The sequence below is a fragment of the Oxyura jamaicensis genome, chromosome 24, assembly GCF_011077185.1.
Source record: "Oxyura jamaicensis isolate SHBP4307 breed ruddy duck chromosome 24, BPBGC_Ojam_1.0, whole genome shotgun sequence".
Classification (NCBI taxonomy): Eukaryota; Metazoa; Chordata; class Aves; order Anseriformes; family Anatidae; genus Oxyura; species Oxyura jamaicensis.
The window spans coordinates 6,379,287-6,394,546 of NC_048916.1; the positions used below are offsets into that span (position 1 = coordinate 6,379,287).

At 48.9% G+C, this 15,260-nt stretch overlaps 1 protein-coding gene across 10 annotated transcripts in view; it reads right to left on the reverse strand.

The window, feature by feature from the left end:
• Nucleotides 1-14,110, reverse strand: part of CEP164 (centrosomal protein 164) — a 38,329-nt gene extending 24,219 nt beyond the window's left edge. For 2 of the 10 annotated variants that reach the window (XM_035346131.1, XM_035346127.1), the window contains exons 1-9: nucleotides 13,777-14,011; nucleotides 13,298-13,409; nucleotides 12,662-12,872; nucleotides 10,071-11,744; nucleotides 7,501-7,659; nucleotides 6,600-6,728; nucleotides 6,142-6,216; nucleotides 3,322-3,426; nucleotides 563-1,003 (exon numbers count right to left, since the gene is read on the reverse strand). In XM_035346131.1, the coding sequence (XP_035202022.1) occupies nucleotides 563-1,003; nucleotides 3,322-3,426; nucleotides 6,142-6,216; nucleotides 6,600-6,728; nucleotides 7,501-7,659; nucleotides 10,071-11,744; nucleotides 12,662-12,872; nucleotides 13,298-13,409; nucleotides 13,777-13,858 (2,988 nt within the window). In that variant the 5' untranslated portion in view covers nucleotides 13,859-14,011. Of the gene's footprint in view, nucleotides 1-562; nucleotides 1,004-3,321; nucleotides 3,427-6,141; nucleotides 6,217-6,599; nucleotides 6,729-7,500; nucleotides 7,660-10,070; nucleotides 11,745-12,661; nucleotides 12,873-13,297; nucleotides 13,410-13,776; nucleotides 14,012-14,080 lie in introns of those variants that run through there. The other 8 variants (XM_035346126.1, XM_035346130.1, XM_035346129.1 and 5 more) reach the window with 8 other exon arrangements.
• Nucleotides 14,111-15,260: the final 1,150 nt, after the last annotated feature.

Here is a 15,260-nt window from a genome sequence, read left to right on the forward strand (position 1 = left end):
GCTCTGGAGCCAGCCCCCAGGTCCAGTCCCACAGTCCTTCCCCACGCTGACCTCACGCTTCCCTCTCAGCATCCTCCCGCGGAGCTGTAAACATCACAACTGGCAGCTCACTTTACACTTTCGCCCCATCTCTACATAAGCTGAGAGAAACAACAGAAGGAGAGAAACAAAGCAGCACGGACAGCTGGGCTTGGTGTGAACTTCATTATAAAACCTGCTTGCTTCGTACAGATGGCAGCACTGAAAGCTGAGACTTATTTCTCCTCTAAGACTCGAAACACACAGCCCCGTCCAGGATTTTTGCCTGTCAGTTGCTTTGGACAGCACTTTGTGTACGCCTAGAAGAATATTTCCTAGCTCAGTACTAAAGTTGCCGATCTGGGAATTCAGAGCACTCGTGCCCCCCCAGGAACAGGCTGCTGATTAGGAAAGCACTTATGCTGACTTAACAGAAGATGAGTAAGTGTTCCAAGTGCTTCCCTGAATCAAGGCCTTACAAAGCAATGGGAACAGCCACAGCAGATTCCACACCAAACCCAATCCGTGCAGGCAGGTCTCTTACTTTGCCAGCATCCAGCCTGCTGTCTGTTTTCAGATCAGCTGCTTCTTCCCTCATCTCATTTACTATATTTTCATCAACAGACACGGTGTCAACGGTGACAGCCAGGCTTGCCAGCTGATCTGCCTCAGCAGCTTCAGCATCTGGAGATGCAGCTCTAGGTTGCACAGGACTGCCGGGCACATCTGTCCCTGGTGCTCTCCTTTCCTCCAGAGACCGTGGCAGCTCATCAGCTGCCGAGACGTCACCTTCCACCTCAGCATCTTTCTCGCCCAGTAGCTCATTCCCAGTGAGTTTCCCATCAGAATCCTCTTTGTTCTGGCCAGAAAGGCCACAGTCAGCATCTCCGGAAAGGACTTTACCCGGCGTTGGAGGGCATGCATCATCAGCATCCAAGGAAGACTCTTGTCCTTCTTCAGCATGTCTTGATTTTAAAGACTCCTTCTAGGCAGCAAGTCAAACACAATTATAGCTACAACATTCTTTAACCCCTTCTCTGGGAAGATGCTGGCGTGAAAATAGTATGGATTCTTCTACAGCAAGAAGCAAAAATATCACAAAGCTTTGGGTGACTTCCACAAGACCAATTTGACTTATTTTCACACAGTCCATCTCAAAGGAAAGGCTTGTTAAGATAAACCCACTCATTTCCTGGGGTTGAGACTTTTTTTTACTCCACTGTTTTTGTATTCATGGGGTCTCAGCGTTAGCAGTGTCCATGGGAGCACCTGAAACGCTCTGCAGTAGGCTCACTCATGCTTTTACACTGAGTCTGTTCAGCGAGAGAGGGAAGCTTGCAGAATTGCCAGATGTTTAACTTCTGCCTGGAATAGCTAGAGAAGGGTAGGCAGGATGCAGCCACCCCACTGTCCAGGGGCACAAACTTACAGACAGGCACTGCCACTCTGAGCTCAGAACTAGACCAGCTAACGTTCTAGACTGAGAAATGGCAGAACCCCCTGGCCCTGGGAAAAGCAATCCCAAGTAAGAGCTTAGTCACCCAAAGGTTTGGCTGCCTCTCCCAGCAGTGGGGAGGCCCACAGAACTGACAATAAAAAGCGTGATAGCCAGGAGGAAGCAGGAAAAGGTTCCCTCATCAGTATGCAAACAAAACTGCTAGCACTTCCTATTTTCTCGCTGTTTTATTAATGCTGTGGTGTCTTGTCAAACATTAGCTGCATCCTGCGTACAGCGTGTACCATACACAGACTGCATATTTTAACGATGTATTTTTATCAAAGTGCAACTGGAATGCTGTCAGTTTTAAACATGGAGCTGCGGCAAACCGAAGGGATGTCTTGGACATGTCATTTGTCTGCGAGACCTTCTCAGGGCTGAGAGAATCATCAATCAAACCGGAGGGGAGGACAGAGAAATCAAATCACTGGATACTTTCCAAAAAAACTACAGTTCAGAGACTCACCTGCAATTTGCCAAGTAATAAATGAAAGCTTACGGCCTGTTTCCAGCCCAGTGCCTGGTTAGCGAAGGATCGCAGACACCACTGAATCACTAGCCAGCCACACGAGGCTCTCCAAAGGCCTTGATAACACCTTTGGTCCCGAACACAGACAAATTTGTGTGCAGGTGTCGTCTCCGTAGTGACCCTCCAGGCGGCCCGCCTTTGCTATGCTTCCTCTTATCTGGGGATGAGCGTGTCTGGAAAGACCAGTCACTGATCGTGCTCCCCTTTGGATAGTTGGGGTTAGAGGTTTTATGAGAACCTTCTCTCAGGACATCTGACAACGCCCAAGGAAAGGTACGCCAGCTGAGACCAGCCAGGATCCTTACGTTTAAAACCAGGAAACAGGTATTGAGGGACACACACGGCAATGTACTGACGTGTCCATTAATTCTGTGCACACAAAAAGATTTCTCTCCAGGCAAATTCACCTCAGTTACTAGAATATCCCGGAATAATTTCTTCAGCTGGTAGAACCCTATTTTAAGGACAGATGCAGACAAGAGTTTTGTTAACGTTATGCCTTAATGATCACTAGTGCAACTCACACAGTTCCCCCTTCTGGAGAATCAGATGCACAGGTGGAAGGGAAGGGAAGGGAGGTTTTCCTTGTGTCAGAAATAGATGGTGGATTTTCTATGGATTTCAGAGCTAGGAAGAGTCAGCCAGGCTGTAAATGGCTTTAGCTGATCTTTTCACAAGCTGTAACACATTTTACCTGTAGCTGAGTGACACTAAAAAATACGAAATTTCTCCCTATCAAATATTACTTCCAGACTTCAAGTGATCAGCATAAGTGGAGGACAACAAAAAAACACGTGGGGACCGGCTTTTAGAAAGGCATCCAATTCAGAGACAAACAATCAGCATAAACAGCAGACACCAAAACTGAATCCTACTCATCTCAGGAAAATCCAAACGGCACAGTCATCCTGTGTAACAGCTTGAGCATGAGACATTACAACAAAAGTCTTCACCATCTTTCTATCTCTAAAAAGGGGGGGCAAAAAGGCAAATCCTCAGTGCATACAGAATTCTTTTGAAAACTGAACGTGCTTCCTGTTTCCAGGATGTTCTCAGGCAGAGAAGTGCAGAGTGGGATAGGTCTGGCAGACCTCATCTGGGAAGCATTTGTTCTTTATGTTTGCACCCCTCTCCACACGAATCGTACTTTAACCAGCAAAAGAAACAAGCCAAGCAGCTATGAGATCCACACCACAACACTGGAAGCTGCCTACGGCATGCAAAGCTCAATGACATCATGCAAGCGGGACCGTGATGTCAGAGAGCCACTCGTCACCTCTCTCAGACTGCCAGCTTCCTCTGCGGGACTCCTCTGGTGCTGGAGACGAGCTTCAGTGGCTAAGCGGCTGCCAAAGTTCTCCTCCTCCGCTTTGCTGTTCTCCTAGTGGGTGGGGTAACATCTGCTAGCAAATATTCACACACACCTTTCCGCACTGGTAGGCTCATCCACCTGCGACAAGTCAGCACCCTGTTTGTTCCCTACTGCGTGCACCCAGACAGTGGGAACCTCTCCCGCTGAAGAGCTTTCCAGCCTGTACTCGGGCTCACAGCCTCAGGTTCCCCCACATCACACCCTCACTATCAGCACGCACACCGGCGCTGCTTTACTGCTGGCCCGCACAATGAACTCGCTGCTCAGACTGCACCAGACTCTTTCCAGATCAAGGCTTGCTCTACTTCCCGTGAGTGAGAACTGCTGACCTACTACAGCAATTCTTCCCCAGGACGGGAGAGAGCAAGGCAATGAACACACCAGGCATTCCTCCCCCTTAACTAGTCATCACTGCACTGATGCCTTATGGATGTCGTACTTGCCTTGGAGCCAGCCACGCTGCCTCCTGCACATACATCTCTGCACTAAATGCATGCTGTATTGTGCAATGTTTACTTACAGAGACTGCTCTCTTTCACACGTTTCCATCTGGTAAGAGAGCTCTGCATGTTAATTCCCCACCAATAAAGGACCCCCTTGACTCCAACTGTTTACCCAGAGATTGACCTGTACAGAAGGCAGAGTACCAAAGCTTCCCAAGCTGCAAGCACTGCAGCTTGCGGATCACTTCTGCTGTCGCTGGACCCTCTCTCCAGGCACCCACAGTGAGATGCTTCCAGGTCTTTTCCTCTACTTGCCCCTTTCAGGAGTTCCCAAAGATCTTTCACAATTTAACTGCAGTCTTGCACATCTGCAGCAACTATTCCATCGCAGGAAATCAGGAGGCAAGAAAGCTGGGTTCAGGTGACAGCTAACCCCATGAACAGCTAGGAAACCAAGCCATAGAGGAGGCCCTCTTTCTAAAAGGACATTTGAGCTGTTACATACAAACCTCACACTTCAAGTTCTCCAGCATCTGTCTTGGGTTTTGTTTTCAGTGCTTTTTCCCCAGCTAAATTACTCCTTGCTCCACAAGAGGCCACTGAAGGTGGGAGCATTTCTGCTTCCTCTCTTGCAGACAGCTGTGCCATATTCAGTGCAGCCTCTACTTTTACCCAACATCCTTGCATCTCAGTAGGTCACTAAACCCTCACATATTTCTTTTGAACATGGATGTTCAACACTGATCCACAGACTACACAAAACCAGCTTTTTTCATCCCATTACTTCTTAGATTTACTTCCTATAGGGCTTGTTTTATGAGTTCCTTCCTTCTCTCCATTTTGAAAAGAAGCTGGAGAACGGTTTGGGATGCAGGCTGAAAGCTCACTCGTAAGAATGTTTTTCTACTGCCATCTCATGGAGCTCCAAGTGAATTATATTTTTCATCGGGGCACTAATATTTTATCAGGGCTGAGATATCACCAATCTGATTTACTAGCTTTTGAGACACAGCCTGGCTGTTGGGCAGCAATTGCCATTTTATAATAGATTCCTGAAGCCCCACCATGTCACTGAAATGCCAAGACAGCTCTTTGCTCCTGGACACATTAACATTTCAGTGACAAATTGGGCTCCAACGGGCTTCTTGTTGTTTGGAGATGAGAGAGTTGAGCCTTTTTTTACATCCACTTTAACAGAAATCTTTGCAGTTCTTGCCCAGCGCTGTTCAATAGGTTCTCCAAAGTATTTTACAGCTTGATTTTTTTGTATACTGTGAAAAGGGTGAGGGAAATACAGAAAATGTTTTAAGAGAAATTAATTTGCCTTTCAGATACTGACACAGAATTTTCAAAGTGGTAAGAGAGGATTAATGTCAGCACAAACAGGCTGAATCACTAGAGCTGCTTGCAACGCACTTCACATTGTCCCTTTGTCATCTTAAGCCTGATCACTGCTAAGAAAGTGCTAGCAAAGAATGCACACCCGCAGGGAAAGCAAGATGTCTGCACAAGGCAACACATGTACCAAACTCATTGCTGATGCTCTGAGCTTGAGCAATGGAATTTATCAGCATGCAAAATAGAAAACGGGTTTCACATTACCACAAAAAAAGAGGCCATATCCAGTCCACAATGAAGAACTGAAGAGATTCTTGTGGAATTGGATGACAATGCGAGGATGGTGTTCTCAGACTAAATTCCCTTCTCCTCTCTCAAAAAAATGAGACCACTGCAATTTCAACAGAGGATGAGCCTTCCTTCTACACCGACTGAAAAAAGCACTGAGGAAACAAACCATGCCTCTTCCTCATCAATCCTTCCTCCCACAACAGGCACGGTGGTGCCATTCAGATCTGAGACCCTCTCCTTTCTGCCCTTCCTTGGAAGAGCTGATTTCTGTCTCGCCCATCACACCTATGTGACTTTAAGTTTCTCACTTTCTTCATTCAGAAATAATTAAAACTCCGCCTTGTGCAAACGTGCAGTCAACTCAAATGCCATCTCTCAGACGGGAAGCATTCTCCTTCAGGCATAAATCTGCCTTCTGATACCCACACCATGCCCCTCTACAGCCTGCATCTGGCTTCTCACACATGCCACTCATACTGCACTCAGCGCTGCTGCTGTGCTTTCTTCTCCATCGGCCCCACTCCAGGCTGTTAATTCTTGTGAATTACAAACTAATTCACTGGGTACCTTTCCTGCAGCCCACGCATGGGCTGTCACAGCTCCTCTTCTCTCTGGGCAGTTTTACATGCCTGTTTCACGTTGTCTTTCTTACCTCGGATTCAAAGCTGCCTCCCAGGGCACTGACATCCATGTGCAGGTTTTTGAACAGTCTTGTCCCACGGAGACTCTACATGTATTCAAAGAAAGGAAATGGTTGAAATTGGGTTCTGATCTCTGCAATCCCACAGGCCACACCGAAGGAACTTGAGGGTTCATAATCAGTGGAAATAAGGGAGCAGAGCCCCAGCAACACACGACAGCAATAAGCCCAAGTCAATTAATCTGAGAAACACATTGTGGCAGATGCTGATTTACAGAGAGTACAAGGAGAAAAAAGATGAGACGCTTTTTGGCAACCAAGTGACACACACAAGAAGTGCAGTGCAAATTAAGGCCCGAAGAATGACCATGGTCAGTCAGCTGTTACTGGGGGGAGCATCACAGTCTCATTCCTTGAGGCTTCATGCACTACAGTTACCGACACGTATTAAGAACCAACACACAAACTACCTCATTCTCACTTTCTTCCTCTTCGTTTCTCCCTTTATCTAAAGCTACTGTGTTTAGAGAACTCTTCTCTTCACAGACCAATCCCAGCAACTTCTTGGTGTGGCCAGTGGGCTTACAGGGCTCTGCAGGCTGTGAAGTCAAAAAGAAGAACATATGCAAAACCTTCCTGTGCCTCCGAACAGTGATTCAGTCGAGACCAACTGCAGCAGATGCTTTGTTTGGATCGCTTTGTTGAAGGTAGAGGGGCATACAGCTAGTTCCACAGAGTGAACACAATAAATAAAATGTTTGCACTCACCTGTGACAATCAAGACTTAAGTCAGCAAGAAACCCTTCAGTGAAGATGTTCATTTGGATAGTGTTTTGCAAGTATATTATTGGATTTATCCTTTAAATTCAAAAATTACTACATAAAGCATTCTAGATTTATTATCCTGAAAGGCACATTCTATACACAATCAATGTGACTGTAAATCTTATTCTTATCCAGAAAATGTTCTTTCGTTTTTTTTTCTCATTAGATATTAGAGTGGAAATTTTAATTTTTAGATTACATCATCTGTACTGTATGCCATGCTTCATTTGGATAGAAATTAAAGATCACCTAAAATGAACTTAACAGCATTTCAACAGTAACTGAAAATGTCCTTTCTTTAAAGCTGCTAACCGTACAACATTTGGCACTGGGCTCCCTAGAAATAGCAAAAAAAAGAAAACAACAAGCAATATGGTGAAAGAGCTGGGAAAGGTTTTGTTTGTTTGTTTTTTAAAACAGTCAGAAGTATTTCAAAACTGAGGAGAGGTCACAAATACTGCCTTTTAAACTTCTAAGTATTGCCAAGCCCATGACCTCTCGCAGAGCCTGCTTTTCTGGGCATATTTCCAAAGACAAGAGTCTTACCCGAGTTTCTCCTCTGGCTGCAAGACTGGAGTCCACAGAGCTCCCCACGTCCGAGTTCAGTGAGCCACGAAGGATGCCAGCTGGAGAAGCCACAGGGCCACGCAACGGAGCAAGGTTCCCCAAGGGAGCCTGCACAGGTGCTAGCGGGGATCCTGAAGGCTAGAGGGTGCAAAGGAGAGCATGGGTTCACAGTTAACACTCATTTCAGAACGGAGGCTCTCCCCTGCACAAACACTGTCTGCTAACACCGAACCTACGACCCAAGGAACTGCTCTCGAGCTAACACCAAACAACTGCCAGCACATGGCATGTAGGGAGTAGCAGCTCGATTGACTCGTATGTTTTGTCTTCCAAAGACCCATCTGAAGGCTGTGATTCACCTTACAGCAGCACGGCCGTCCGGAAAGTAGAGAGACATTACTCCAAAATGGAAGCAAGAGAACAACAGCAGCCACAGAACTCACACACCTGCACGCCACCAAACACAGCACCCTCTGGGAGAGGCTCTTACCACCACACCATCCTGGGCAACCTCGGCAGCTTCCCTTCCTGCTTGGCCTTGCTGCTCTGCACAGTGTGAAAGAAGTGAAGGAGAAGCCCCTGACAGCAGAAAGTCTCCTACACCCCGCAAGCTGCGATTACCATCTCCAGACAGAAATCCAGGCTGCTTCCTTACCTCACACCAGTGCAAGTGCACTTTTTCCACCACTACTGAAAGCAGAAAGCAGTTCTGCGGCAGCACATCAGTAAGAACCTCCTGAATACATCTTTACCTTTCAAAGCACAGCAAGAGCCCTGGGAGCCACCCAACATCCTCACCTCTGAACAATGCAAGCTTGACATCTCGAGCTGTCTTCACCAAGAAGCGGGACCGCTCTGTTTTACTTTGTGGAATCCCCACCCAAGAAGTCTCGTCTTTGATACGCTGTACCAGTTAAACGAGAAGGAAGGGTACGCTTGGATTTTCTCTGTAGCGTGCCAGTACAGCCAAGCGCTGTTCCTTCAGCAGAGCACACGCGTACTCATAAATCACAGTTCCTGTACTCTGTGTTAATACGAAATTACAGACTGAAAACAGAGCTAATTCACTTGCACACTGAGGGATGGGGAGAGAGATGAATGTATACCGATCTTTCTTCCACCCAGTCACTGCCACATCAATGGTAACAGAAGAAATTACATATTCTGGGCTTAACTAATTATTTCCTACCAGATGGCCATTAACTATGTGTGTAGAGCAGTAGAAGTTAGCTGTCCTTCAGCAAAGATAAACTCACTTCCACTGGGCTAATTAAAACTTTGAGGATAATCTGCAGTTTATCTGTATTTATAGCTGGTAACAAGTGTGCCTAAGTGAGCACAAGCACATACTGTTAATTAGAAACCTAAGCTAGCAGTTTGCTGGAGTCACAGATGGGCACCTGCAGTAGTAGAGCAAGGCAATGCATTACCACTACCCAGTGACCTTCCAGGGTTGGGGGTTTTGTTGTTGTTTTGCGTTTTTTGTTTGTTTCAGGGGTTTTGTTGGCGGGGGTTGTTTGCTGGTTTGGGGGCGGGTTGTTTTCAGAACAAGAGATTTGGTAACTTTATATTAACTTGAGGCAATTACTTCCTGACAAAGACAAAACAACCTGGAGCATTCTTCCAGGGAAGGGGAAGCTCGGTGCCATTCCATGGCACTAGTGTACAGGCAGTGTCAGAGAGCAGTGCCTGCTGCCTGCCACTTTGTTCCACTGCTGCAAGCTGAGTGCCAGGTTCATGGAGCAGCACCACTTCTAATAGCTTTTTTTGGGGTGCTTGGTATTCACAGAGGAAGGAGAAAGTTACATTTACAGATGGCCCATCACACCCGTAAATCACCTTGGTGTCCTAAGACCACAGCCCCAGTGGTCCAAGGTCTACATTGTGCTAAATCATAACACACCTGCCTGCAAGTCACTTGCCTGTAACCACTGGGAATAATCCTCTTTAAGGAAAGCTAATTCATTTAAACTTTTTCCTGGTTTTCCTCATTTAAGAGGGAACAGAGACCATTTGTCAAGATACTGGACATGTACGTGGGAGACCTGGCTTTGATTTACAGCTTCTATATTGCCTTAACCAACTCACTCGCTCTGGGCCCTGAGATTCAGTGAGCAAAATTAGGCTAAAAATAACTTATCTCACTCTCAATTTAGATTGTGGGATTTACAAGAAAAAGATTGAGTTTATACTGTGCTCACTACAAAGAGTCTTAGTGCCATGATTTTGTATTCAGTATTGCAATCCCATCTGATTGCTGCCCATTACCTCTTTTTTAGTGCAGAAGGCACCTGTCCTAACACAAAATTAATTCCAGATGTAAATTGTACAGTGTTTGCCATGCAAGGAGGATTGTGAACAAAGGATTTTTCATCCCACCTCTTGAGCTTTAGGAAAAGCGCTATAACAAATGTCACATTTCCTTATAAAGCTTCCAGCAGTCTGCTTTCTCCCTTTGCTCCTGAAAGTTAGCTACAAATCAAGATTTCCCTCTCAATTCTCCAGAAATGTTTATAACAGAAGTGCCAGCACAAAGGATTTAGCCCTGCCTCATTCCCCCCTGCTCCTTCACCAACCTCTATTTTGCTGCAGTTCTCAGCAGTTTGTCTGGTTTGGGTCATCTCCACTTCCACGTGCCGGCAGAGACTGGTGCTTCCCCAGCAGTCAGCCATCTGACGGAGATACTCAGGGGGAACCTGCAATTCTTCTGCAACCTTATGTCCCCACGCTCCGGGAGCTTGATCTGTCCTGCCATTTTCTTCATTCACTTCTGTTTGCACGCCAGCACTGTTAGACTCCTGGGCAGTGCATTTCCCACACGAATCCACCAAAAAATTAACACAGTCAGGTTCTGGGCTGGCACCTGCTTCACATTCCTGCAACGTGTGGCACAGTTTCGTGTCTTTGGAGCTACACTCTCTCTCTGGCTTCTCAGCAGGAGCTAATATCTGAGACAGGGATGATCCCAGGATAGGACAAGGCAGCCTAGGCTCTTCTGTGACAGAGTACACGTCCTCCGATCTCCCAGAGTCATTGTGTAGAGAGGAGGCTCCCCGTATCTGGGGTGCATTTTCATTCTGAGAACTGTCCAAATCACTGCTGTCACACTCTGACATCAAACCACCTCTTTCATCATCGTTACAGCCACCTTTGGCAGATGAAAAAACATGTTTCGATGTAGGAGGTACTGCAGAATGAAGATCCACATCAGATCCTCCCTTTGCCTCTGTTCCTTGGAAGCAGTGTCGTGCTCCCATGATCTCTTCAGGGGCCGTGGGTAGGCTCTCTAGCACTCCATTAGTGCTGTCTACTTCTGTATCTACTCCTAGTTTTGTCAGCTCCATTTGCTTAGAACCCTCTCTCTCAGGTCTGCTGCTGCTCTCATTGCTCTTGTAGAGACTGATAGCTTGAGCCAAAGCCTCACCGCCTTGAACTTTTCTCTTACTTCTGCTCTGAGATACTCTGCTGTGGGAGCTTAGCTCTTCTCGAGCGTGTGGAGCATCAGCTGTCTCCTGCAAACCCCAGTCATTTGTGGCGCTGGCATCAAAAAGAGTCATTTCAAGGTTCCTGCAGTAAAATCTTTCTTCCCTTGCTTGCAATAAGCTTGGACTTCTTTTCACACCCCCACCAGGCCCTGTAGATTTCTCTCCAGCTGAGAAAGGATGATCAGATTTACGGACACAGTCATCCATCACGTCTTTAATCTTCTGCTTTCCTTTCAGCTTTTCATCAAAGAGCAGGATTTTGTCTTCAGGGGACTCTGGTGGAGTTTTAACATTCTCAAAGTCTAGCGAACAGGATTTCTTTAACACATGCAAAGGTTGTACTGTTGGCCTAACCTCTACATCGTCAGACTGTGAGTCAGAAGAACTGGAACAAAGACTTTCTTGTATTGCCAAAGGTATACCTCGCTCCTGGTGGATGTCTGCATCAAAGCTGCCGAAAGGTGGGCTGGTTTCTAAAATGTTCACCGCATCAGTTAAGGTCTGGCATGGCCTGCTGAACTCTGATACAAGTATAGGGTGCAGGTTATCTGGCCACAAGTATGCAAACTGTCTCCATGAGTCCGATACGCAGGACGCTCTCCCTTTGCCTTTGTCAAAGAGGCCTTCCTTTCTAATCTGGCTATCTGGTTCTGGCTCGGGACTCTCCTGCCCAGGGGACAGAATGGCACAGGGTATTTGACAAAAGGCTGTCGAAGGAAGAATCCCTGGCTGCATTTCCTAAGTGGATAAATATTAGCAAATAACAACTAAAACTTAACATGTAACTGTATACATAAACCCTTACTTAAAGTCCAGCTATATTTAAAGTGGTTTACATATAAATCGCTGTGCAAATTTTGGAGCACTTCAAGTCATCTGTATGCCTATAAGAGACAATGCTCAAATCAAAGGCCTGAGGTTTTCTGGGTTGAAGATGTCCACGCCTTTAGCAGTAACACTCTCTTTCCCCACTGACATTTGCCTTGTGACTGGCTAACAGAAGGCAGGAAAGAATTGCCATCACTCGGGACCTAAAGCACGTCTGGCTATGTCTGCAGCTGCCAAAAGCAGAACAGGAGAGCCTCACACACCTAAAGCTGTGTTCAGTGCCTGGATATCACAGCAGCGTATGCATGGAAACTGCATTGGCACCTTTTATTGTCTTCTTCAAAGAAAGAAATCTTTTCAGCACTCCAAGTGTTTTCCAGCTCCCCTCCCTGCACTCACACACACAACTGCAGGATAATAATTGTTCCCTGTCCAAAAGACAGTATGTCATGAACAGGAGGCAAGCTCAGGTTCAAAGTCTAACACGAAAAATGTTTTTAATGCTTTTAAGCTGGGAAGTCTTTACCTTAGCATTACTAAGAGATTCGGTTATTTGTCTCAATTTCCTTAAGAACAGTCAATATCTGCTACGAATCGCACCAGCAGCCTTGGCCCACTTGCTTCTCAGCAATAACTTTAGGGGATGTGCCCGCCTAAACCAAAACTTCCCAAGCTTTCTGTGTGTGTGTGACCCAGCAACCAAGCAATCGCTGTTCCCATTCCAAAGCAGCACCAGGACAGCATCACCCTCTGATTCACAGCCACTCATCCTCAGCCAGCACTCTTGCTCCTCCCCAGGGTCGCTGCAAGCAGCAGAGCCTACTTACGGTGGGTTGCTTCAGTGACTGCTTATCCTTCTTGTCTTTCTTTTCTTTCTTGTCTTTCTTCTTCTTCTCTTTCTTTTTCAAACCGCCACGTGCCAGCAGCTTCTTTCGCTCCTGAGTGACAAGTTCTCTGTAGTGGTCATCGCAGGGGTGGTCCCACGTGGACTGGCCGTTAGCAAAGTTGAAGTAGTAGATATCACCAGTGATATCCTGGCTGCGTAGCAAAAACAGCAGGAGAACATGAAGGACCAGCACATCAGCGCTGTGCACGCAAGCAGCAGCTCTGTGCTCTGCACAAGGACATGGATTCATTCAAGGGTTTTTCAAGGCTCTAAAAATATTCCTACTGGGCAACGTGACCACCCTACGTTCAGTGAATAGGAGCACAATGTCTCCAAGAACCCAGAGGTATCAGCACGGGAAGCAGCTCTCCTGGAGATTGCTCACGTCCTTATCCAACTTCTCAAACACTCTTTCTTCTTCTGCCACCGCCCCAAGAAGAACTGAGCTCCCCTGTCCCCACGAAGTGTTATGCTCACTTCCCACCTGGCACCCTGCTCTGACACCCAAACAGGCAGCGCTCAGCTGCCAGGAGAGGCCAGCAACCTTACAAAGCAGCTTCTGACAGAGATCTCTCACCAGGGCTTCCACTCAGGTGGTAACGGGGCCACAATGCCTTCCTTGGCCAGCCACATCAGCTCCGGCTCCTTCTCAGGGTCGATCCCGATGTCCCTTGCAAAATCCCGGATTTCTAGGAAACAGAACGGGAATCTGTGGAGACAGACTACGCCAGCCAGTACACAGCAAAGCCAACTTCTTCAGCCAAAGCAATGGGCACGGTGGGAAATCCCAGTCCTGAAAGGACACGGCTCAAAGCTGTCAAAACGGCCCTGTGTGTCAGTGAGCACCCTACCAGGCTGGTGAAGGAGGGAGCTGGAGGCTGCAAGCTGTCAAATATCCTCACCAATCAAAAAGCTCATTTTTGAACTCGACATGAAATTCCATTTTTCTGCCCTCTTGGCTCATGCTCTCCCAGCTCCCATTTCCTTAATACACCTAGAAATGATTTGGCAAGCTTGAGTCCCTTAGTGCAGCTCGGGAGGACAGGCATCTGCTACCTTGTTCGCTGGGAATGTACGTCTCGTCGTAATCTTCTTCCAGGATGAGCTGGTCACCAATGCGTACCATAGCTCCTGCCATGGCTCCCTGCACCTGGCGGCAGGAAGGAAACAACCCAAAAATCACAACGAACAACCGCAGTCAGGCAGAAACAAAGCTCCCTCGCCACAGCGTGCGTGGCAAAGCCCCAGAAGAAACTCAGCGCCGGGGCCGTGGAGGGGAACAAGGTGCACTGGGGGTGCCATCGTTTGTCAGCATGTTTCCACGCCTCTCCTACTAAAGGTGAAGGCCACTTGCACTTAATTTTGTTTTTTTTTATTCATTTAGTAGTGGATGGAGCCCACCCGCTGGCTTTGCGCTGCTTGGACACGTGGTGCAAGGCAGGGCCAGGACCCCTTCATACTCCTGCACCTCTTCTGAGGCCGAGGGGGAAGCAGTTCCCTGGCTCACCCCTCGCCACGGGACCCGCGGCACCCGAGGGAGGGAAGACAGTGGGGCTGAGCTCCCCACTCCGCTCCCACCACAGCCCTGAATCCAAGACCCCCATGTCCCAGGGGCTGGGGGCCGGGGAGCAGCGCTGACACTGACACAGGAGTTTGTACAGACAAGGTGAGCGCCTGCTTTGGGCAATTTTAAACGGGTTAAAAAGGCCGAGAGGAGAAAGAGCGAGAAGAAAGAGGAAGCAAGCAGCTTTGTGCCAACACTGAGCAGCTTTTGGAGGTGTCCTTGGGCTGAAGCAGCGCTGCCCAGGGACAGGCGGGCTTCTGGCAGCGCCCTGCTCGCCTTGGCCGCCCCCACCTCCCCACAGGGCGTTTGGGGAGCTGAAAACCTGCCCCGGTCACCCCCCCCCCCCGCTACCGGCCCCCCGTTACCGGCCTCTCATCCCCCGCCCCCCGTTACCTGCCTCTCAGGGCCCCCGCGGCTCCCTCACGCCGCCCGCAGCCCCCGGACCGGGCCTCGGGGTGGATCGGTCGGGCCTGAGGGGCTGTGCGGGGCGGGGGGCGGCTCGGGGGGCGCGGGGCAGGGCTGGGGCCGGGGTTACCGGTACCGGGGTTACCGTGGTTACCGGTACCGGGGTTGTCGTGGTTACCGGTACCGGGTTACCGTGGTTACCGGTACCCGGGTTACCGGCCCCCTGGTTGCCGTGGTTACCGGTGCCGGTCCCGGTCCCGCCGCCGCCCAGGCCCCCACTGCAACCGCATCCGGGTCGCGTTGCCCCTGGCAACCGCACGTCCCGCCCCCTCCCGAGCGCCATTGGCCGCCGCGGGGAGCCGCCCGGCGTTCCATTGGCTGGACGAAGGGCGGGCGGGGCGGGAGCCGCGCGCGGCGCCTGCTGGGGGCTGTAGTCCGTGCCGAAGCGGGGTGCCGCCGCGCGTTGCCATGGCGACGCGGCGCCGAGCCCGGGGCCCCGCGGCCCGACCTAGGCCCGGAGCAGGCCCGGAGCAGGCCCCGCTCCTCCGGGCCGTGCCGGGCGGCCTCGCTC